Source organism: Vulpes lagopus, chromosome 1, assembly GCF_018345385.1.
Source record: "Vulpes lagopus strain Blue_001 chromosome 1, ASM1834538v1, whole genome shotgun sequence".
In the NCBI taxonomy this organism is placed as follows: domain Eukaryota; kingdom Metazoa; phylum Chordata; class Mammalia; order Carnivora; family Canidae; genus Vulpes; species Vulpes lagopus.
In genome coordinates, this window is record NC_054824.1 from 63,193,891 (window position 1) to 63,216,144 (window position 22,254).

Below are 22,254 nucleotides of genomic sequence, written 5' to 3' on the forward strand. Positions count from 1 at the left end.
TCCCTCAAAACTGAGCTACAGATTCAGTGTAATCCCAATCAAAGGACTGGCAGGCAAATTTTTTTTCTGGGGGTGGTGGTGGTGTAATACATTGACAAGCTGATTCTGAAATTTATATGGCAAAGAAACTAGAGCAGCCAATGCAAGTTCTTTTTGAAAAATAACAACACAGTTGGATTACACATCATCTGATTTCAGGGCTTGTTATAAAGCTACAGTGAGTAGTCCAGGTGGTGTGGTGTTGGTGTAAAGAGACATTTGGATCAGTGGGATAGAATGGACAGTCAAGAAATAGACCTACATGTCAATTGACATTTGACAAAGAGACTAGGACAATTCAATGCAGAAAGAATTGTTTTCCCATTAGAAACGACAAATACGGGGATCCCTGGGTGGCGCAGCGGTTTGGCGCCTGCCTTTGGTCCAGGGCGCGATCCTGGAGACCCGGGATCGAATCCCACATCGGGCTCCCGGCGCATGGAGCCTGCTTCTCCCTCTGCCTATGTCTCTGCCTCTCTCTCTCTCTGTGACTATCATAAATAAATTTTAAAAAAAAAGAAACGACAAATACCATTTGCTTCGACGTGGATGGAACTGGGGGGTATTATGCTGAGTGAAATAAGTCATTTGGAGAAGGATAAACATTATATGGTCTCATTCATTTGGAGAATATAAAAAGTAGTGAAAGGGAATAAAGGGGAAAGGAGAAAAAAATGAGGGGGAATATCAGAAAGGGAGACAGAACATGAGAGACTCCTAACTCTGGGAAACGAACAAGGGGTGGTAGAAAGGGAGGTGGGTGTGGGGTGGGGGTGACTGGGGTGACGAGCACTGAGGGGGGCACTTGATGGGATGAGCACTGGGTGTTATTCTATATGTTGGCAAATTGAACACCAATAAAAAATAAATTAAAAAAAAGAAAGAATTGTTTTCTTAGTAAACAATGCTGGTACAATTGGACATCTAGAGGCAAACAAACAAACCACAAATCATATCTTGCAGCACAAGCAAAGATTAGCTTGAAATGGATCATAGACCAAAATGTAAAACCTAACACTGTAAAGCCTCTAGCAGAAAATAGAAGAGAAAATCTTTGTGCCTTTGAGGACGGAAAAATACCCTTAGCAGGGCACCAAAAGCACAAATCATAATGAAAATCAATACATTGGATTCTATCAGTATTAAAATCTTCTATCCTTTAAAAATGCTGTTAAGGGAAAGATAAAATAAGTTCTAGACTGGAAGATGATATTTTCAGATCATATATCTGAGAAAGGACTTGTATCCAGAATATATAAAGAATTCTTTTAAAAAAAAGATTTTATTTTTATTTATTTATTTATTTGAGAGAGAGAGAGAGAGAACCAGTAGGGGGAGCGGCAGGCAGAGGGAGAGGGAGAAGCTGGCACCCTGCCAAGCAGGGAGCCCTATGCAGGACTCAATCCCAGGACCCCAGGATCATGTCCTGAACCAAAGGCAGATGCTTAACCAACTGATCCACCCAGGTGCCCTGAATATATAAAGAATTTTTACAACTCAGTAACAATGGTAATAATAATCAATGACAAAAAAAATAGACAAAAGTTGTGAATTCATACTTTGCCAAAAACGATACGCAAGTGGCAAGTAAACAATGAGAAGATGTTTAACATGGTTAGTTATTATGAAAATAGAATGAAATAGTGAGATATCATCACAAACTTATTAGAATGGCTTACCAAACTCTGACAATATTAAGTCTTGACAAGGATGCAAAAATGGTATAGCCATTTTCAACACAGTGTGGCAGCTCTTATCAAATTAGACACACACTGGGATCCCTGGGTGGCGCAGCGATTTGGCGCCTGCCTTTGGCCCAGGGCGCGATCCTAGAGACCCGGGATCGAATCCCACGTCGGGCTCCCGGTGCATGGAGCCTGCTTCTCCCTCTGCCTGTATCTCTGCCTCTCTCTCTCTCTCTCTCTCTCTCTCTCTCTCTCTGACTATCATGAATAAATAATAAAAAAAATAAAAAAAATTAGACACACACTTACCATACGACCTGGTACAAACCACTCCTAAGATTTTGGCCAAGGGAAATGAAGCATATGATCACACAAAATATATGTAAATGAATGTTTATGGTGGTCTTTTTTCATAATTGCCCCCAACTTGAAACCACTCAAATGTTCATCAGCTGGTGAATGGATAAACTATGTGTGGTTCAGCTATACAGTGACATATATTCAGCAATAACAAGAAATGAATTACCAAGAAGTGTAATTTCATGCATGTTGAATACGTTTTGATAAATGAAAGGAACCAAACTTGGGGCTATATATCATATGGTTCCAGGAATAGGACCATTCTAAAAGGGCAGGAAGCTGTAGGAACAGAAGGCAGATCAGTGGTTGCCAGGACCTGAGTTGGAGAGGAAGAGATTGGCTAGCAGGGGCATGAGGGAATGTTTTTGGGGGGCTGATAGTGTATTCTGTTTTTTGCTTGTGGTAGTTGTTACAGAGATGTATAAGTATGTCAAAATTCATAGAAGTAGACACCCAAAGGGGTGAATTTTTGTGTCTGTAAATGATATGGCAATAATCCTGACTTTATTAAAAAAAAAAAGACTATAGAAGGGTACCTATAGAGTGATTTTCAGGTGGCCTCAGACCCTTCTTTTCCTAGGTTATTAGGTCAAGACTGGGCAATTGGCTTTCTAAGTGAAGGACTGTCTCATGTTTATCATTAACCCCCATCTCCAAGCAATCCCCTATACATATAGTAGATGCACAGTACATATAGGTAAAGAAATGAATAAAAACAAATCAGTGAGCATTTGCAAGGCAAAGTAGACTCTGATGATCTGTGGGTCCCTGTGGGCTCTTCACGCCTCTCCAGCTACTTTCCTCAGCAAGATTCAACTTCCTGCCCCTGGGAACTATCATACCTCCCCCATCCCATCCCCGATTCACCACTGAGCCATTTCACACCTTTGCCCATGCAAGTCTCTGTGCCTCGATCACCCTTCAAGGGCCTGTAACTGTGGAGAAAGCACACCCCCACCCCCATAACTCCAACAAATGTCACATCCTGTGTTGTCACACAGGGGTGACACACACAAAGGGGTGTGCATGCACAAAATAACACCCCGTGTGAGCATGTGCACACAGGAAGCATCCAACTATACAAAGGAGGATAAACTTGGGCAGGAGATTGCAGGTGGAAGAGAAAATTCTCCCTTGTGTGGAAAGCCCATCTTCCCCTCCCATGCTAATTAGGATAATAGTACTAATTAGTATTTGTTGAGTGCTTATGGGCATCAGGCTCTATTCTAAAGCACTTTGCCTGTGGAAATCCATGTTGCCCTTCCAATAACCCTAACCTATCACTATTCCCATTTTATAGTTGTAAGAACTGAGACTCAGAAAGGTTATGGACAGGTGGTTGCACACACCAGAAGTGAGGAAGGAATCCACTGCTGGAGGGGAGGACCAGGAGGGGCTGGCTGAGGGTCTAGCTCTTCCCCATCCCTTGCAAGGCTGGCCAGAGTGTGGCAGGCGCTGCAGCTGGAGGGGGGTCTGACTACAGCAGTGAGGACTGTGCCTTGGACACTGACCAGCCTCAGCCATGTAGGGTCACCCTGGCTGGCACGGGTAGGAGGGCGGGCTGGCCTCTCGGAGATCTGGGACCCACAGCCTCCTGCTGCTGGGAGCAGTGGCTGGCTCCTCCCCTCCCTTCCTCCCCCACCCCACCACCCCTCTCTGAATCATAAAGCCAGACCCCAGTCCTGACTATTTCCTAATCCCCATGAGCCCAGTTCCTGTGGGCAGCACTTGATGTGCCTGACCCTCTTCTTTCTGCAACTCAAGGGAAAGACGAGATCTTGCACAAGGTACCCAGTGTGTCTGCCCTCTGCAAGGGAAACCCGACATGGAGCTTCTCTGGCTGCTCATCCTGCTCGCTGTCACAGGTAGGACCCTGCTGCCCAGGCCTTCTCTCCTTCCCCTCTTTGAGTATATGGCGGCAGGTGGGTGGGGAGCAATGGGCTCCACTATAAAGGCTGTTGAAATCCTCAGCATGTTCTTCACTCCTCTTTTCCCCACCTGCCCTGCATTCTTTATGCTTTTCCTCCCTCCCCAGTATGAGAGCCCACTCACAGACTCTTCATGCAACTGGAAGTATAAGGGGCTGGTGATTCTGGCCACATGGAAAAGGAAGGAATTTTGATGGTGGCTTCTCAGGCACTAGCTAGCAGTTGGGGCAAGTTTTGTGGGGCCCTGGTAAGAGGACCTAAAATTATGAACCGCTGGCCCCAGAGGAATGGCAGGGTGGGAGGGAAGGAAGGGAGGAGGAAAAAACCCACACATAAGCATGTGCATCTTTGGGGTGCCTCTTCTGCTGATGTGAAGGTCCTCTGTCCTCTGCCCCAGAAGAGAGGTAAGGGGGCTTAAGATTTCTGTCACTGAGTTGGGGGACTAACACCCCAGATTCTTGCATACAACTACCTCTTTTCATTGGCAAACGTGCTTCTGGCTCCCCTAGAGCAATAGGCAAACCTGGTGATGAGAGGAGAGCCTGTCCCACTGGAGCCCTGCTCCTGAGGCTACTTAGCTAGGGGTGGGGAGGGAGAAGATGGAGAGCTGTCTGGAGGAGGGATGGACAGGCTGACAAGTGGAGGGGGCGCTGTTCTCATCAGGTCCAGTGTCTCTGCTTCCAAAAGGCAGGCCACCCACTCCCTAATCTTGTCTTCCAAGTTTCTGTCACCATATATGGTTGAAGATAGGGTAAAGGAGGACCAAGAGAGGGTAAGTTGAGGTAGAGGGCTCCGGGTGATTCCTCTGCAGGCTCTGCCCTGGCAATAGACTGTGCTCCCCTGCTCCAAGAAGGGTCCCCAAAATAGCAGCCTCATATGTCTCCCCCAAAATAGCTCTGAGATGAGTCTCTCTTGAAAGGGGAACAAAGTCACAGAAATAGGGAAGCTGGGAGCTAAGGGTCAGAAGGGGGAGATGCAGAGCCGGTACTAGTGTGGGCAGCTGCCGAGTAAGCACGAATGCCCAGGGCAAGGAGAGGGTATCCTGCCCAGGCTGAGGGGCCACTGGCCCTGCTCTCTTGAGATGGAGAGGGTGGAGGACAGGCCTTGGTCTCACATGATAGGGAGAAAATGTGTGGAATAGAACCGGAGGGAACTTTAAGACCAACATCTCTGGAAATAGGCCCAGAGAGGGTCAGTTACTTCTCTAAAACTGCCCAGCAAGTCCAATAGGGTTAAATCCAGACCTAGGACCTGGCTGTCACAGTAGGCTGTGCACTTTCTCCTGACTTATATAAGACCCTGAGCTCCTTAAGGGCAGGATGTCTATCTCTTTGTTCATTGCACACTGTAAGTGTTCGATAAACATTTGGTAAACGAACAAAGAGTGAATGACCGTCTCCTTCCCAGAGCTGTCTGGAGCCCACAACACGACGGTGTTCCAGGGTATGGCAGGCCGATCCCTGCAGGTCTCCTGTCCCTACAACTCCTTGAAGCACTGGGGGAGACGTAAAGCCTGGTGCCGCCAGGTGGATAAAGAGGGCCCGTGCCAGCGGGTCGTTAGCACCCACCGTTCGTGGCTGCTGTCCTTCCTAAAGAGGTGGAATGGAAGCACGGCTATCGTGGATGATGCGCTGGGTGGCACACTCACCATCACGCTGCGGAATCTTCAAGCCCACGATGCTGGCCTCTACCAGTGCCAGAGTCTCTATGGTGATGAGGCCGACACCCTCAGGAAGGTCCTGGTGGAGGTGCTGGCTGGTGAGTAGGCAGGTGACTGCATCTCTGGCCCACCCCTGGGCTGGGACTATGTCTCTGATGTCTGTGCACAGGACCACCCTCTAGATTTCTGGGGAACCTGGGGAAACCCACAGTGCAGCTCTTGCCTTCCCACTCAGGGTCATGGTGGATGGTTGTGCAGGCTGCTCACTGCACAAGGGGGCCACATGCCAGCCCTGGAGCCCCTCTCCAGGCTGTGCTCCCTGGTACAGGACTACAACACTGGCAGGAAGGGTCCCTACCTCTAATTTGTGTATGGAGCCAAATGAGCTGTTTGTGGTCCTGCCTCCCCAAACAGCTTTATCCATCTGGCATCCAGTTAGGATGTGAATATTATAAAGTGGTCCTGAAGGAGTAGGAGGAGGTTCATTTACTCCCTCATCCAATTACCCAAAGGACCTGCAAACGTAAAGTAAGCACCAACCTGGTGTAGAAAACAGCCTGAGGAAGGGGCATTGCTTGTGACCCTGGGTGATGGGCTTCACCTCTCTGGGCTTCCACTTCCTCATCTTTAAATGGAGATGATGACATTTGTCCTGCTGCCCCCACAGGGCTCCCGTGAGGCGCCAATGAGGTGACACAGTTAAAAGTGCTTGGGGGGTAAGTGACAGTCCACTCCCCAGCCTCCTGCTGCTGAGCTGACCTGGGATCCTCATGCCAGGCTTGCCTAGGTGAGGCGGAGGTGGGGCGGCAGCGGGGTGCTCCTCACCTCTGAGCTTCCCCAGGGAAGCCTTCTGCCTATGTCTCCAGAACCCTGTGTCCCAAAGGAGGAAAAATCTGTGCGTGTGTGGGGGACAAGCCCCCTTTCAGACTCTCCTCCTTTCCTACCTCTCCCCGCCCCAACATGGCTCCTAATGGTGGAAATGAGCCATTTGTCTAAGTTCTAAGCAGGGAAAGGGAGGGGAGACGGTTTGCCCTGGACCCAAACCCCAAGTCCACGACTCTTCTACATGGGAAGAGAGGGTGAAGAGACACAAATTTTCAGCCCAGGTCTGAGCCTCAGCCAACTCCCCAGGGGGTGGCAGGAATATAATAGTATAATAATAATAATCCATAGCTGGTGCAGACAGCTTGACAGTTCACACAAAACTTTCAAGTACACCCATTCATCCATATGACCTTCCCAAAGACCCTGTGTGTTGGGAGGGTAGGAGCTGTAGCTACCAAGCTCTGATGAGGTGCTAAGCACTATATAGGGCGCTCTCACTGAATCCTACAACACTACTGTAAAGGAGGAGTTTCTATTCGACTCACTTTACAGGTGAGGAGACTGAGGCTCAGAGAAGCTAATGACCTGATCAGCTCCAGGTCAGAGCCCAGGGGGCCTCACCACAGCTGGACAGGTTTCCCCCTACTACAACCAGCTGCCTGAAGGAGGAGGGACTAGAAGCTTACAGCCTCTGTCTCCCACAGACCCCCTTGATCACCTGGACCCTGGAGATCTCTGGATCCCTGAGGAATCCAAGGGCTTCGAGGATGCCCACGTGGAGCCCAGCGTCTCCAGGTACAGAGATGGGTCTTTGCTAAGGTCTCTGGGCAGACTTCCACCCTGCAGAGCCCGGGCATGGGATGGAAGCTGGGGCCCTAGAAGTAACTACAAATTCCAAGACAATTTGAGAGAGCATGAAAGGGCCTGGAGATGATTTGTCTGAATACCCCTCCAACCAGCCATGGTGTGTTGGTATGGCCATGCCAGTTGTTAAAATATTGAAATTCTTTTATATATATATATATATATATATATATATATATATATATATAATATATCTTTTATATATATAATTCTTTTATATATATATTCTTTTATATATATATCTTTTATATATATATTTATATATATAAATATATATAAATAGCAGCTGCTTTTTTTTTTTTTTTTAGCAGCTGCTTTAAAACCCCTGAATGGTCAGCTTCCCATTCCTCCCTGGGAGCCCTTGGACATCCCCACAATAAAAGTTTTAGCACAAAGCTGGGACCCCCAGATGCCTGCTTCTTTGGTAGGACCAACATCGGCTCTGATTGATTCATTCCCATGTACTGGTGTTGAAATATTGTTAATATTAGCACAGGGTATGTGTATGGGCATCTACCCCCATGCTCTCCCCTCCCGCGCAGCAGGAAACTGCCCTGCAAGGACATGTTTAAATGTGCTCAGTAGGTGGATCCAAACCTAGAACTCAGGTCTCCTGATTACAGGTTCCCTGAAGCCCGCAAATCCTCATCCCAGGGCTGGTGCTGGGTGGGGGATTACTCCAGGCCCCCAAGAGCTCCCGGTGTGGCCCTGTTCCTCCTCTGAGGGCAGACTTCAGTGTGTGAGCCTCCCCCAGGCCTCCCTCATGTCCTCCTTGTGTTTCCAAGGAGCCTCTCTGAAGAGGAGATCCCCTTCCCTCCCACTTCCATCCTTTTCCTCCTGGCCTGCATCTTTCTCAGCAAGTTTCTAGCAGCCAGCGCCCTCTGGGCTGCGGCCTGGCGTGGGCAGAAACTGGGGACACCCCCGGCCAGTGAGCTGGATTGCAGCTGTGACCCAGGTTATCAGCTCCAGACCCTAACAGGTGAGCCTGGTGAGCACAGCGGTGGCGGGGGTGGGGGGGGGGCAGACTGGGCAGGGGTGGGGAGGTGGGGTGCAGAGGCGCCATGTGAGCACAAGATCTGTTACAGAGCGGGCAGACATGTGAGAGAAGAGGACCTCACCTGGGAAGGGGCTCTGCTGTAACCACCCCAGCCTGCACTTACTCCTCGGCCACCAAGGCTCCTGGGTCTGCTTTGGCAAAAGGCCGCCCTACCCATCCCCTGCTTCCCTGAGTGTGTGTGTGTGTGTGTGTGTACCTGGAAAATGGGAGGAACATGTACGAACTTCTAGACATTGGACATTAAACACTGTCCCAAATAAATCCAAGACTTCATGTTTAATTGGATGGTTTGGGGCTTCGTGGAGGTCTCTCTCTTGCTACAGGGCCAAGAGAATGAATTGGGGTGAGGAATAGATGAAAAGTCTGACTCCTTGGGGCCTCGGGTCTTGGCTACTACATGCCTTCATTCTTGCAGGCTCCGCATCACTGAGGTTTTGTTTCTTCTCGCTTCCTTCCCTAGATCTAATTCCTGAATCCTGCATCCTCCTCTGGGATTTCTCTAGCATCCAAGTCTGGCTCCCTTCTCCTTGTGCCTGTTCATCGATTCCCTAGGAATCATGCTGCCCACCCCCACACTGGTCCATCTAACTCCCAGCTGACTCATCCGCCCGTTTCCCCAGAGCTGGGCTTTCTTTGTGGTTGCTTCCCCTAACAGCCAAACACCCAGGGCTTGACTTACACAGTAGCAACCGGAGCTGGGAACTCCTGGTCTGAGCCCCTTGCTACACGGAAGGGAAAATGAGGCTCGCAAGGGACAGACATCACCCCAAGTCGCCAGCAGAGCCTGGAAGTCCAGATTTCACTTGATGTTCATGTTGCCCTTCCTTCTAGCTCAATCTTACTCACTTATTCGTTTATTTATTCAACAGACATTATCTGTGCCAGATACCATTCTAGGTGCCGGGAACATGACAGTAAAGCAAAGAGGCAAAGATTTCTGCCCACACAGAGCCATGGACTAGTGGGAGGGGAGACAGACACAATAAATGAGTCAGCCAGTATGCTAAAAGATGAAGTGCTGAGGAGCAGATGACAACGAAGCCGGGCTAGGACACTGGGAGTGCAGAAGGGACTGTCATTCTGGAGGGCATCGGTAGGAACCACTGCAGAAGCCCTGGGAGGAGCTGAGGAAGTGAACCACGAGTATTTCAGGGGCAGAGGGACAGCCAGGGTGCCTCGGGAACCTCATCTCTCCCTGGAAAACACATACACCATAGCAGCCATGAGAGAGGGCAAGAGGATGGAGACTTGCCCAAGGAGAGCTGCAGGAAGGGGAGGAATCGAGGTGGTCCCAACCGGGGTCTTGGCAAAGTGGAAGGCCAGGAGCCCCTGTGGCCAGGGCCAAATGCAGCTGCTTTGCCCTCTACCATGTGCTTGGGCTCCTGGGGTTTCAGATCATTGGGAAGGACCCCCTGAAGCAGCCCTGTGTCCAGCCCATGTCTACACAGCATGCCCCCGAGCCAGCCCAGCCCAGCTCTGCCTGGCCCACTCCCTGTGGAGGCTGCTGCGCTGGCCCTGTCCCCAGCTCTGAGACACTGGTCCTGGCTACATGTCCCGAGTCCTTGGATTCAGCAGCACGTCAAGCTTCCTCATCATGTCACAGGCTGTTGTCCCCTTCCTGCAGGCCTGTGGCACAGTCTAGCAGCCAAGAGCGAGCCTGTCCACCTGCCTGTACCAACGCCAACAAGAGGGCAGGGGAGGGTCCCCCGTTAGCGGCACTGGAGCACACCTATAGTTCTTGAGAACTTGGCCTTTTCTCTTTCTTCCTCTGCCACATTGGAGATACCCCCCACCCCCCCACCCCCCCGCAGTGTACAGATCACCACTGGGATGCCCTGCCTTGGACTCTTTGGAGCACACATGGGACTGAAGGGGGTCAGGTAATATCATTTCAAGTTTCAACTTTGCTTTCTACTAAGAAACCCGAAGCAAGTTCCTTAACCCCCAAACCCCAGTTCTGCACAGGACGGCATGAATAGGGGCCAAATGTTTCCTGTGCAGGCAGTGGGCTTGTGTCACAGGAGAGGAACCTCCAGGTATAAGGTTTGGAGTTTTATATTCAGCATCCACCCATCTTTCTTTCTTGGGAGAGAGAGACCTTTACTCTGGAAGGTAGACAGATCTTCTGGAGGGAAGAGGCCGGGGTGCCTAAGCAAGTCCAGTCTGGAGCTGATACATTCTCTCTAGCTTTCGAGGCATGTTTGCTATTCGATCACACTAGACCAAAGCTTGATCTGTGCCTGGATCATGCAGAAACGTGAAAATATCCATGGAGAATTTTCTCCCAACAGACAGGCTAGTACATTCATGAAACAAAACTAATATGTCCTATGGGATGTTTGGAGAATAAGCAATCTTGTAAACTGAAAGTACTAAGGAAATAAACACTTGAAAGACAATCATAGATGATGGGAGAAAAGGATGAGGGTGTCTTCTAGGAATCAGAACAAAATGGACAAAAAGATGGGAAAACGAGAGAGAAAGGATAGGGAAATGAGATGAATCCATGAGGTTCGGTATTCAACTAGTTAAGGAGTTCTGGAAGACAGGGCGAAAGGAAATGAAGTGTCATTAGCAAAGGATGCCAGAACTGGAGGGTGTGGGTGTTCACTGCCAGGTCTCAAGAGAACCTGGCCCAGTAGATGAGGGCCAGTCCCGGCCAGGGTGCCGGAAGAGTGGGTGCCCCTGCTGCGAGGTCATGGGGCAGGACAGGACAGTCTCCCGAGAGCTCGGGCTGGTGTGCTCATTACAGACCTGAGAACAAAAATCACGCCCCACCTTCCTCCTCCATGGCTCTGCATCCTCAGATCCTATCTTTGAAAGACCCTGAGGACTCTATTCGCTCTTTCTTTCTTGCTTTCCAGTTAACCACGATCTTGTCCTACCTCATCCCCTAGCCGGGGACCAGGAGCCTAGGCTTTGTTCTTGGGCCTTCTCACCCTGCCTTGCCCACCCCTCCCTACCCTCACGGTCAGTTCCCAAGCACTGAACCAACCGGGTTTTGGAAGGGTGCCTTGCTCCCACCGGAGGGGCCCCCAGTGCCTGCCTCCCACCACAAGGCCTGTCATGTGGGGTCCCATGTGACTGTCGGAGGCAGCTGTTTCCTGCTCCCTGGGGAACGCTGTGTCAGTGGCCAGGCAAGCCCCAGAGCTGACATCTGCCTGACCTGCCATGGGCCCCAACCTGCTGCTGCTGTTGCTCCTGGGACTGGCAGGTAAGGTGAAAGGGGCTGCGCTCTGGGCCCCATGCACTCTGCTCCAGGCCCAGAAATGATTGGCATTATCGTGGCAATGTAGGGCCCAGAAGGTGAACCTCTCCGTCCCTATGCCCCTGTGGCAGTGGCTGGACTGTCCCCCCAGCTCCTGCACTGCCTTCCCACAGCCTTTCCTTCTCCAGGCCAGGGCTCAATTGCCGCCTCCCCCGAGGTGCTGGAGGCACCTGTCGGTGGCTCCATCCTGGTGCAGTGCCACTACCGGCTCCAGGACGTCAAGGCTCGGAAGGTGTGGTGCCGGTTCTCACCAGAGGGGTGCCAGCCCTTGGTGTCCTCAGCCGTGGACCGCAGAGCCCCAGGGGGAGGGCGCATGTTTCTCACAGACCTGGGGGGCGGCCTGCTCCAGGTGGAGATGATCGCCCTGCAGAAGGAGGATGCTGGCGAGTACGGCTGCGTGGTGGACGGTACCAAGGGGTCCCAGACGGTGCACAGAGTCGCTCTGGAGGTGAGGCCTCCAGGTGAGTCATTCTAGGTGGCCATTGCCCCTCCCCAGCTGCTTCTTGGGTCTTTGGGGGATGGGGACCCTTAGGAAGTAGGAATTGGGAGGAGATATTTTTTACGGCTCCTCAGGGAACGGAAACCAAATGGGGTGAGCAGTCAGAGATAAAACAGACAGACAGCGGGTCCCTTCCCCCTCCTGCAACTAGCCGGTTTCCCATCAGAAGGCATATCGTCCTTCCTCACCGATGGCCTCCTAATTCACTATTTTCAACATACTTGATGCTATTTTTTTTAAATGAAGTTTTAATTTGGGCATATCAACTGGAATTCATTTTTTAAATCTTCTGGTTTATTACTCCTGTTATAATGGGTTTGATGGCTTAAAATTACTGAATCCATATTTTATTCAATTTTATGTCTTCATTGAGCATCTAGTGTGTGCCTCACTTCAAGCAAGGTACAGTCAGTGCCTGAATTACTTCAACTCATTTAGTTTTAAAAATATGGAATATGGGGCACCTAGGCGGCTCAGTCGGTCGAGCGTCTATGTACCTTTGGCTCAGGTCATGATCCCAGGGTCCTGGAATCGAGCTCTGCATTGGGCTCCCTGCTCAGTGGGGAGTCTGCTTCTCCCTCTCTCCCTGCCTCTCCCCACTTCTCTTTTCTAGTTCAAATAAATAATTTTTAAAAATGAAGAAAATCTCACTAATAGTTAAGCTAGTATTGACAACCCTATTTCAGTACAGAAGTACTTTGATAGGCTGTGGTTTTCTCTCACAGGCTACAACTTTCTAATGTCTGAGCACTTATTAAAAGACAATTTTAAAGTAGAAGAAAACAATTTCCAGAAAAATTGGATGTTGTTAAAAAAAAATGTTCTGGAGGGAAAATGGCCGGATGCCCATAGAAGTGGAGACTGCTACTACTACCTTTCTCTTATGGATGATGACAGTTTTTCATTTTCAGGTGTTCCTTTCTCAAGTAATTTGTGCCCAATCCCCAAATAATGAAATGAAGAAAGGCATTTTTCCTTTCCTTGTTTTTCCCCTATTTGTTGATTAGTCCAACTTATGGACTAAGTTGTCACCAGAATCCCTCATCTCTGGCCCATGATTATTACTTAATATTATAAATATGCTCCTGGTGGTCCTTGTTGTCCTCTGTCCTCCCTTCCTGACACTCTAGGGTTTGAGAACTCCATCTTGTGGGACAGGATGCACTGGGTTGATGGGCAGGTGCCAGGGCTCCAACAGCTGTAGAGGGTGGATGCTCAGGTAGGCCGGTGGAGTATGGCTTTCAGGGAGGATGTGGATGGCTTAAAAGGCACCAGGAGGGCAGGACACATGCAGCCAAATGGAAGACACAGCATCTCCAGATCCTGGTTTGGCTTGGGGTGGGAGGAAGGAATGATGAGCCTCTGAGAACAAGGAAGACTCCTATCCCCGGGGTCTAGAAGGACTGGCCAGGTTCCCAAGACAGATCCTCAGGCCCAGAGAAACCAACCATGAGTCCCACAGCCGGAAGTTGAGCATGTTGTAAGGATGATAGAAGACGTGTCACAAAACCGAGTCTTGGGGTCTGAGCAAGGCTGTCAGCAAGTGTAACTTGACACTGTGTCACATTAGGGGTGACCCTGGAATTCCTTAGATGCTGGGGGCAGAGCTTCAGCCTGCAGGGGTGTGGGGGGTCACACAGTTGCAGATATGTGGAGAGGTCTAGCAGGCTGTGCCGAGGCCCCTTTAGAGACCAATTGATGAGCGCCAGCAGTGAGGTTGCCACTAAGGATGAGACTGGAAAACCTATTCTGGGGTGGGGAGGTGAGAACAGATTACCCAGTGGCTGATTCAGCATAGTCTGAGCAGCCTGGTAGACCAGGGTGTGCGGGGGAGCAGGTGAAGGAAGGCAGGGCAAGGGGTAGGAACTGGTGGAGGAAGAGAAAGTGGGCCTAGTTGCAACCAGGTAAAGACAGAAGGAGACCATCCATGATCTCCAGAATGAGGGCCCCTAAGGAATATGCCAAGCCTCCATCTGTGTTTCTTACTTGGGACCTCTTCTTCCTCGGTTCCATTCTCCCATCCCTCAGATCTCAGGCCCATGCCCCTGCCCACCATGGGTATGTGCTCATTAATATTTCCTTCTGACTCAGCTCCTAGCCTGAAAGAGGAGGAAACCTATAAGGCTGGGAGTCTGGCTGATGATGGCCCCTCAGACACTGTGGGCAGTGCCAGCCCTGTGGAACCCAGCCAGGATGAGAAGAGGTACTGACAAGAGCTGTATTTGGTGGCCGGGAAAAGGGTGGTGGTGGGAAAGGGGGTGAAAGATTGTTCAGAGCCCCGGGCTAATTCAAGGGGAAACCTTATGGTTCCTTCTACCCCTGGGGAGCTTCTGATCTGGCAGGAAGTCAGGCAGACCCACCTGTCTATTCCAGTTCAGCAATGATCCCTTTATCCTGGTAGTTTCCAGCCAGGATACCCTGGTAATGTGTTTCTCTTCTGCCCTCTGTCTGCCCTCCTCATTCCATTCCCCAAATCCTCTTCTTGAAACCATGGCTCACCAAGAGCAGTACCTTTCTCTACTGCTCCAGAGTTCCTGGTGAGCAGCTTCCTGCCAGGTTCAGGCTTGAGCTCACCTATCCCTTTATGTCCTTCAGCATCCCCTTGATCTGGGGCGCTGTGCTCCTGCTGGGCCTGCTGGTGGCAGCAGTGGTGCTGTTTGTTGTGATGGCCAAGAGGAAAGGTAGGTAGCCGTTTACCTGCCTACCCCAGCACAGCCCTGCTGGTGGTGTACCAGCTAGTCTTGTAGACAATGCTGGGACTCTAGGTCTGTTTCTCCTGTGGATGGGCTTATCTGGGCTTTGGTAAGGCTCCCAGGCCTTAGAAGTTCCTGGCTGAGGGATGGAGGGGAAGAAGGAGATTCAGTGGGAGCCAGCCTAGGGACAGACAGGAATTGGACAGGGTGGGCAGTGGGATAGGCAAGTGACTGGAGGAGGTTCAGGAAGGGTTTCAGGAGACAGGCTGAGTGTTGAGGCAGGATGAAGGGAGCTGGAAGCAGTAAGTGGGTGGGGAGGCTCCTGGCAGGTTGGGGTGGAACTGGGGAGGCAGTGGGGAAAGTTTGCTCATAGGAGTGGAATGAAGGGTCTGGACCAGGAAAGAGGCTTCAGGGACTTCTGAAGGGAGTGAGGGGGTGGGTTTTGAGCCAGGATGGAAAGCTGACTGTGAGGCCATCCTCTGTCCTCCCAGGGAACAGGCTTGGTGTCCGTGGCCAACCTCAGAGCAGCGGAGTTCCAGGCATGGTAAGAGCCAAATTCTCCAGACCTTCCATCTGCCAGGTTCACTGAGAAGCCCCAGGATGAGAGGGTGAAGAAAGATGGGGACCCAGTTAGAGTCCATACTTTCTTCTTAAATGCTGTAAACTTGGTACCAGTTGTCTTCCACCTTTCCACTTTGGTATTTCACCCTCCCCAATTTAAAGAGGATGTTGGGGCTTGAAAATCTTTAAAGGGAAGCCCTCTTGCCCACTGACATACCCAGGATTTGAGAAACAGATCCAGTGTGGTCTTGAGCTTCCTCCCAAAGGGGACTGGGGCAGAAGGAGGTGTTTCCTCTCTGCCTCACTTCTTTGCTTTTGTTACAGGCCTCCTCATCAGTAGCCCACTGTATCAGTGACTCTGGATTGGGACTTGATTTGCCATCGGACATTCCATATGCTAGGCTCGACTCACCACCTTCCTTTGACAATATCACCTATAGTGTACCTCTTGATCCCTCATCAGAGAAAACCCCACCCCCAGCCCAATCCTCATCGCCCCCTCTGCCTCCTAAGGTCCTGATGTGCTCCAAGCCTGTGACATATGCTACAGTCATCTTCCCTGGAAGGGACAAGGGTGGAGGAGCCTCCTGTGAGCCAGCTCAGGATCTGCCGAATGGCCAAATGCCACCCAGCTAGGCTGTTCATCATACTGTACACTCACAGAGACCATCCCTAAAGCTCTGTGCATCCAGCTAGCCAGCCCAAGCCCTAGACCCTTATGATATCAGAGCAGTAGGGACTTTAGGATCTAATCTAACATCTTGACTTTTCTGACCTGGAAAGTGATATTTAAATGTGACTGAGGTGTCTTGGGAGTCCCCCATGCTTGTTCCTCTGCAGTTACACCACTGAACTAAATAAATTCTGAATGATATTATATGAGCTCTTGATGTTTGAGTGGGAAGGAAAGTTTGCTTAGTCATATCACCTGGGAACTGAAGATTCTGGTCCAGAGTTTGTGCTGTGTGATCTCCTGCCTGTTTTATCAGTAGGGACATGGTTTCATTCTCTGGTCAGAGTACTGTGATACAGTTTGATTCACGTGGCATCAAGAAGCCTTCTTCAAAATTATTTCCTGTCTTTCTCATGGTACCTAAATTATAGAGCCATTAGCTTGAGTCTAGAAATCTCTTCTGCCTTCAGCTCTGCACCTTTAAACAAGTGGCATTTTATGATGTGACAACATATGATGGGAGGAAGGGGATAATGATAAAGTGAAAGGAGACTCAGGACAGGTGGGGTGAGAGAGATAGAGCTGAAAAGAAATAGGAGTGATGTTGAGGGAACAAACTGAAGGTTGCTGGAGGGGAGATGGGGGGGGATGGTGAAACTAGGTGATGGGCATTGAGGAGGGCATTTGAAATAATTAGCACTGGGTGTTATATGCAACTTATGAATCACTAAATTCTATCCCTGAAACTAATAATACACCAAATGTTAACTATATTGAATTTAAATAAAAAAAATTAAAAGAAATAGGAGTAAGATCAGAAACCGAAAAAAAATCAGGATGCCTGGGTGGCTCAGCGGTTGAGCATCTGCCTTTGGCCCAGGGCGTGATCCTGGAGACCTGGGACCGAGTCCCATATCGGGCTCCCTGCATGGAGCCTGCTTCTCCCTCTGCCTGTGTCTCTGCCTCTCTTTATCTCTTTCTCTGTGTCTCTCATGAATAAATAAATAAAATCTTTTTAAAAAAATCCTAAGCCTATTCCTTGGCAGGACAAAGGAATTTCAAGTACCAGGAGATAAAAACTTTGCAGACATATTTTATCAGAGCTGGCTGTGTCTCAATTGAGTGGACATCTGGTAGCACTGTTCCCTTTGGCCTGAAATCTGGAGCCTGGAAAGAGCCCAGTAGAGAAAAGGCATGGCATAGGAAGAATGAATGATAAAGGTGTGGTCATTGTCAAGGGTAAATGAAAGCTTGTCCAATCTGGGGATGGAAGGGCCTTTAAGGTCTCAGAATTTTTACTGAAAACGTTCAATTAGAAACTATTTGCACATATTGAGATGACAGACAGATGGAGAGGATGAGGTGCTCCAGGAACTTATTTTTATAGTCCTGGAAGCTATTCATAAAGAGGTTTTCACCATCTGGAGAGGCTTTGAGTTTGGTTTAGGCACCTGAGAAGGGATAGGCGGGGTCTGTCCCCTGGGGTCCAGCTGGATAAGGCCAATGTTGCTATTTTCAGGGAGCTCTGGCAGGATGTTCTGAGCTTCCCCTGATAGTCTCAGCCTGCAACAGAACCTAAATTTACTTCTGTCCCTTGTGGAGGCAGAAGCTTCCCACCCATCAATCAACCAAGGCCTCATTTTCCCTGGCTAAGATGACTAGGGACTTCCCTGATGGGGAGGAGAGGTGATGAGGGAGGGGAGAGAATGCAGGAGAAGGGCAGAATAAAGTCTATAAAGAACCCCTCTGGGAAAAACTTACTCTGGTCTGAATTGTAGTTTAAACTTTTTAGAACCTAACAGAAGTAAAAGTATATTTAAACAGTACAAAGGAAAATTATAAGATCAATTGGCTGGTAGAGAAGAGGGAAAGAGGAAGGGGAAATATATTAATTCCATTATTGCTCATGGTAGAAGTCTATGACTACCAACCAGAATCTGAGTTATAATAGTAACTTCTGAGATCAAAATACAGATCTTCTAAATTTTGTCATAAGAAACACATGAAAACAAAGCAAAGAAAGTGCAGGTAACATGACAAGCCCATTGTTCCATATCAGTACATTTCCAATGCAGATAAAGTTCTCAGAGGAAAAGTCACACCTTCAAAGAGAATTAAGCATCTTACTCAAATTGCTAGTTCATTTTAAAGGAAAAAATTATATAACTAATACATAAATAAAAGAGCTTATTCTTTGAAATGAGACAAACTTACTCAAAAAGAAGGATGAAATAAGAAATGACAAGTGAAAAATAATCACAAATATAAAGACAATGAAAAAAAATGAGTATTTTGTGCTCGTGGTGGTGGTTGGGGTGGGGAGAATGAGTGTAGAGAAGCCTGAAATAAGTTTTTGGGGTGACTGAAATGTTCTCTATTGTGACTGTGGTAGCAGTTACATGGGTGTATATATTTGTCAAAACTAATCATTAAAATAGTTGCACTTTCTTGCACATAAATTTTGTGTTTTTTTAAAAGATTTTATTTATTTATTCATGAGAGACACAGAGAGAGGCAGAGACATAGGCGGAGGGAAAAGTAGACTCCCCATGGGGAGTCCAGTGCAGGACTCAATCCCAGGACCCCGAGTTCATGACCTGAGCCAAAGGCAGATGCTCAACCACTGAGCCACCTAGGCAACCCGTATTATGTTTTGATAAAATAGATTTTTAAAAAAATACTTGAAAGACCATGGGGAAATAGTTAAAATACCTTAGTGAGGAAAATGCTCTTTAAATTATTATACAGAACTCAGAAGCCATATATATATTATTAAATAAAACTGACATATTAAAATAAGACTGAAAAAAAAAATAAAATAAAATAAAATAAGACTGACCTTTTTCTCCATGACAAAAGCACAATTAAAAAAGACAAAACACAAAATGAGGAAAAAATCTATAACTCATATAAAGGCAGCATGCTCATTTCCTTAACCCCATAAATCAATTAGAAAACAAATACTAAATAGGGTATATACATATAGTTCACAAAAAAAGGAAATATAAACACAGTAAAGATGTTTAAATTCATCTAAGGGAAACAAATGCAAATTAAGTGTACACTGAGAATGATTTAAAAGAAAATGGTTAAAGAACTCAGAAAATTCTTTTTATTCTTTTTTCTCCAAATTTTTATTTAAATTCTAGTTAACATATAGTGTCATATGGTTTCAGGAGTAGAATTTAGTGTTCATTGCTTATATATAACACCTGGTGCTCATCATAACACATGCCCTCCTTAAATTCTCTCTTCCAGGGGCACCTGGGTAGCTGTCAGTTAAGCATCAATTCTTGATTTCAGCTCAGGTCATTATTTCAGGCAATGAGCTGAGCCCTGCACTGGGCTCTGCACTTAGCATGGCGCCTGCTTAGGATCCTCTCCCTCCCTCTTTTTCTGTCTCTACCCTCCCCCTGCTTGCTCTCTTTCTCTCTGAAGGAGGAGAAGGAGGGAAGGAAGAGAAGAAGGAGGCAAGGAGGGGGAGGAGACTTAACAGACATCGGTAGAACACTCCACCCAACAACAGCAAAATACATATTCTTCTCAAGTATACATGTAACATTCTCCAGAATAGACTATATATCTGCTATAAACAAGTTCTCCATAAATTTAAAAGGATTGAAATAATACAAAATATGCTTTCTGAGTATAATGGAATGAAATTAGAAATAAAAGAAATTTTGGAAACTCACAAATATGTGGAAATTAAACAACACACTTCTAAATAAGAAATGGGTCAAAGAAAAATCACAAGAGAAGTTATAAATACTTTAAGAGAAATGAATACAAAAACATAACATGGCAAACCTTAGGGGATTCAGCCAACTCAGTGCTTAGAGGGAAATTTATAGCTGTACACACCTATATCAAAAAAGAATAAAGATCTCAAATCAAAAACCTAAATTTCCACTTGAAGCAACTAGAAATAGGACAGATTAAGCCCAAAGCAAGCAGAAGAAATAGTAAAGATTAGGGCAGAAATGAATGAAATAGAGAATAGAAAAAGAAAAAAACCCAGCAAAACTAAGTGTTGATTCCTTGAAAAGATTAACAAAATTGACAAATCTTAGCTGAGGTTATTTTCTTAGTCAAAAAAAAAAAAAAACCACACAAAAACAAAGAGAAGACTCAAATTACTAAATGAGGAATGAAAGTGGAAGGAGAACTACTGACTTTATGAAATTAGAAGAATTATAAGGAAAATTGTGGACAACTGTTTATCATCAAAATAGATAACCTAAATGAAATGGATGAATTCCTAGAAAGACACAAACTACTGAAACTGACTCAAGATTAAATAGAAAATCTCAACAGATCTACAACAAGTAAAGAAGTTTAATTAATAATCAAAAAACTTGCCAGAAAGAGAAGCCCAGGCCCAGATGGTTTCCTGGTGAATTCTAGCAAACATTAAAAGAGTTTTAAAACCAATCCTTCACAAATTCTTCCCAAAAAATAGAAGAGGCAGGAACATTTATCAACTCATTCAATGAGGCCAGTTTTACCTTGATGCAAAAACCAGACAAAGAGATCACAAGAGAACTACTGAACAACATCTCTCTTATGAATGAGACCCAAAATCCTCAACAAAATACTAGCCAATAGGCCCTAGCAATAAATAGAAAGGATTATACACCATGAAAAAATGGGATTTACCCCAGGAATACAAAATTGTTTTTATACATTAAAATCACTAAGATATACCATGTTAATAGAAAAAGGAACAAAAACACATGATCCTCTCAACATAGAAAAAGCATTTGGCAAAATCCATACCCTATCATCATACAAATGCTCAACAAAGTAGGAGGATCTGGGAATTCCCTCAACCTGACAAAGGGCATTTACAAAAACTCACAGCTAACTTCATACTTTAAAAAGATAAAAAACTGGGCAGCCCGGGTGGCTCAGAGGTTTAGCACCGCCTTTGGCCCAGGGCGTGATCCTGGAGTCCCAGAATCAAGTCCCACGTTGGGCTCCCTGCACGGAGCCTGCTTCTCCCTCTGCCTGTGTCTCTGCCTCTCTCTCTCTCTCATTGTGTGTGTGTGTGTGTGTGTGTGTGTGTGTGTGTCTCTCATGAATAAATAGAATATTTAAAATAAAATAAAATAAAATAAAATGGTAAAAAACTAAAAGCTTTGTCCCTAAGATTGAGGACAAGACAAAGACGTCCACTTTTGCCATTTTAATTCAATGCTGTACTATAGGTTCTAGCAAGTGTAATTAGGCAAGAAAAAGAAATAAAAAGCACCTAGATTGGAAAGGAAGTAAAATTATTTCCATTTGTAGATGATATGATCTTGTATATACAAAATCCTAAGAAATCTACAAAAAAACTTAGAGTTCATAATTGAGTCCAGCAGCTATAGGATACAAAATCAATATACAAAAATCAGTTTTATTTCTATGCACTAGTAGTAACTCAAAAATGAAATTAAGAAAACAATTCCATTACAACAGAACTAAGAATAATAAAATATTTATGCATAAATTTAACAAAAATGTTCAAGACCTGTACATTGAAAGCTATAAAACATTATTGAAGGAAATCAAAAGAGACCTAAATATATGGAAAAGATAAGACATTTTCATGGATCAGAAAACTTAATATGGTTAAGATAGCAATTCTTCCCCAACTTACTTACAGATTCAACTCAATCCCTATCAAAATTATAGCTGCCCGTTTTGTAGAAATTGACAAGCTGATCCTAAAAGTCATATGGAAATGCAAGGAGCCCTGAGCAGCTTTAGCTGCTTGTTTTAACAATCTTGAAAAAGAATGATAAAGTTGGAGGACTCATATTCCTGATTTTAAAACTTACTACAAAGCTACATCAAGATGGTGTGTACTGGCATGAGGATAGACACAGAGAACAATGGGACAGAACTGAGAGTTCAGAAGTAGACCCATACATCTAACAAAACCGTATGTCAACTAGAGTGTCATTTAAATGGGGGAAAAGAGTAGTCTTTTAAACAGTTTTGAGACAAGTAGATACCACATGCAAAGAAAGAATTTGGAAATGCAAAAAATAAATCAAAATAAATCAAAGATCTAAAAGAGCTAAAACTATATAAAACTCTTAGAAAAAAAAAGAGGTGTAAACCTTCATGATTTCTAAGATACAACACTTAAAGCACA

At 46.6% G+C, this 22,254-nt stretch overlaps 2 protein-coding genes across 3 annotated transcripts; both read left to right on the forward strand.

Moving 5' to 3' along the window:
* Positions 1-3,789: 3,789 nt before the first annotated feature.
* On the forward strand, positions 3,790-8,948 carry TREM2 (triggering receptor expressed on myeloid cells 2). 2 transcript variants are annotated; one of them, XM_041766994.1, is made up of 5 exons: positions 3,790-3,949; positions 5,420-5,770; positions 7,202-7,292; positions 8,219-8,340; positions 8,447-8,948. In XM_041766994.1, the coding sequence occupies exons 1-5, from the start codon at positions 3,910-3,912 to the stop codon at positions 8,461-8,463; spliced, it is 621 nt and encodes a 206-aa protein (XP_041622928.1). In that variant the 5' UTR covers positions 3,790-3,909; the 3' UTR covers positions 8,464-8,948. The 2 variants fall into 2 exon arrangements, with proteins under 2 accessions (XP_041622928.1, XP_041622919.1); XM_041766985.1 differs by having other exon boundaries at positions 8,147-8,340; positions 8,447-8,946.
* Positions 8,949-11,459: 2,511 nt separating this feature from the next.
* TREML1 (triggering receptor expressed on myeloid cells like 1) lies at positions 11,460-16,270 on the forward strand. The gene is made up of 6 exons (XM_041768714.1): positions 11,460-11,632; positions 11,815-12,147; positions 14,277-14,388; positions 14,781-14,866; positions 15,370-15,422; positions 15,764-16,270. The coding sequence occupies exons 1-6, from the start codon at positions 11,590-11,592 to the stop codon at positions 16,073-16,075; spliced, it is 939 nt and encodes a 312-aa protein (XP_041624648.1). The 5' UTR covers positions 11,460-11,589; the 3' UTR covers positions 16,076-16,270.
* Positions 16,271-22,254: the final 5,984 nt, after the last annotated feature.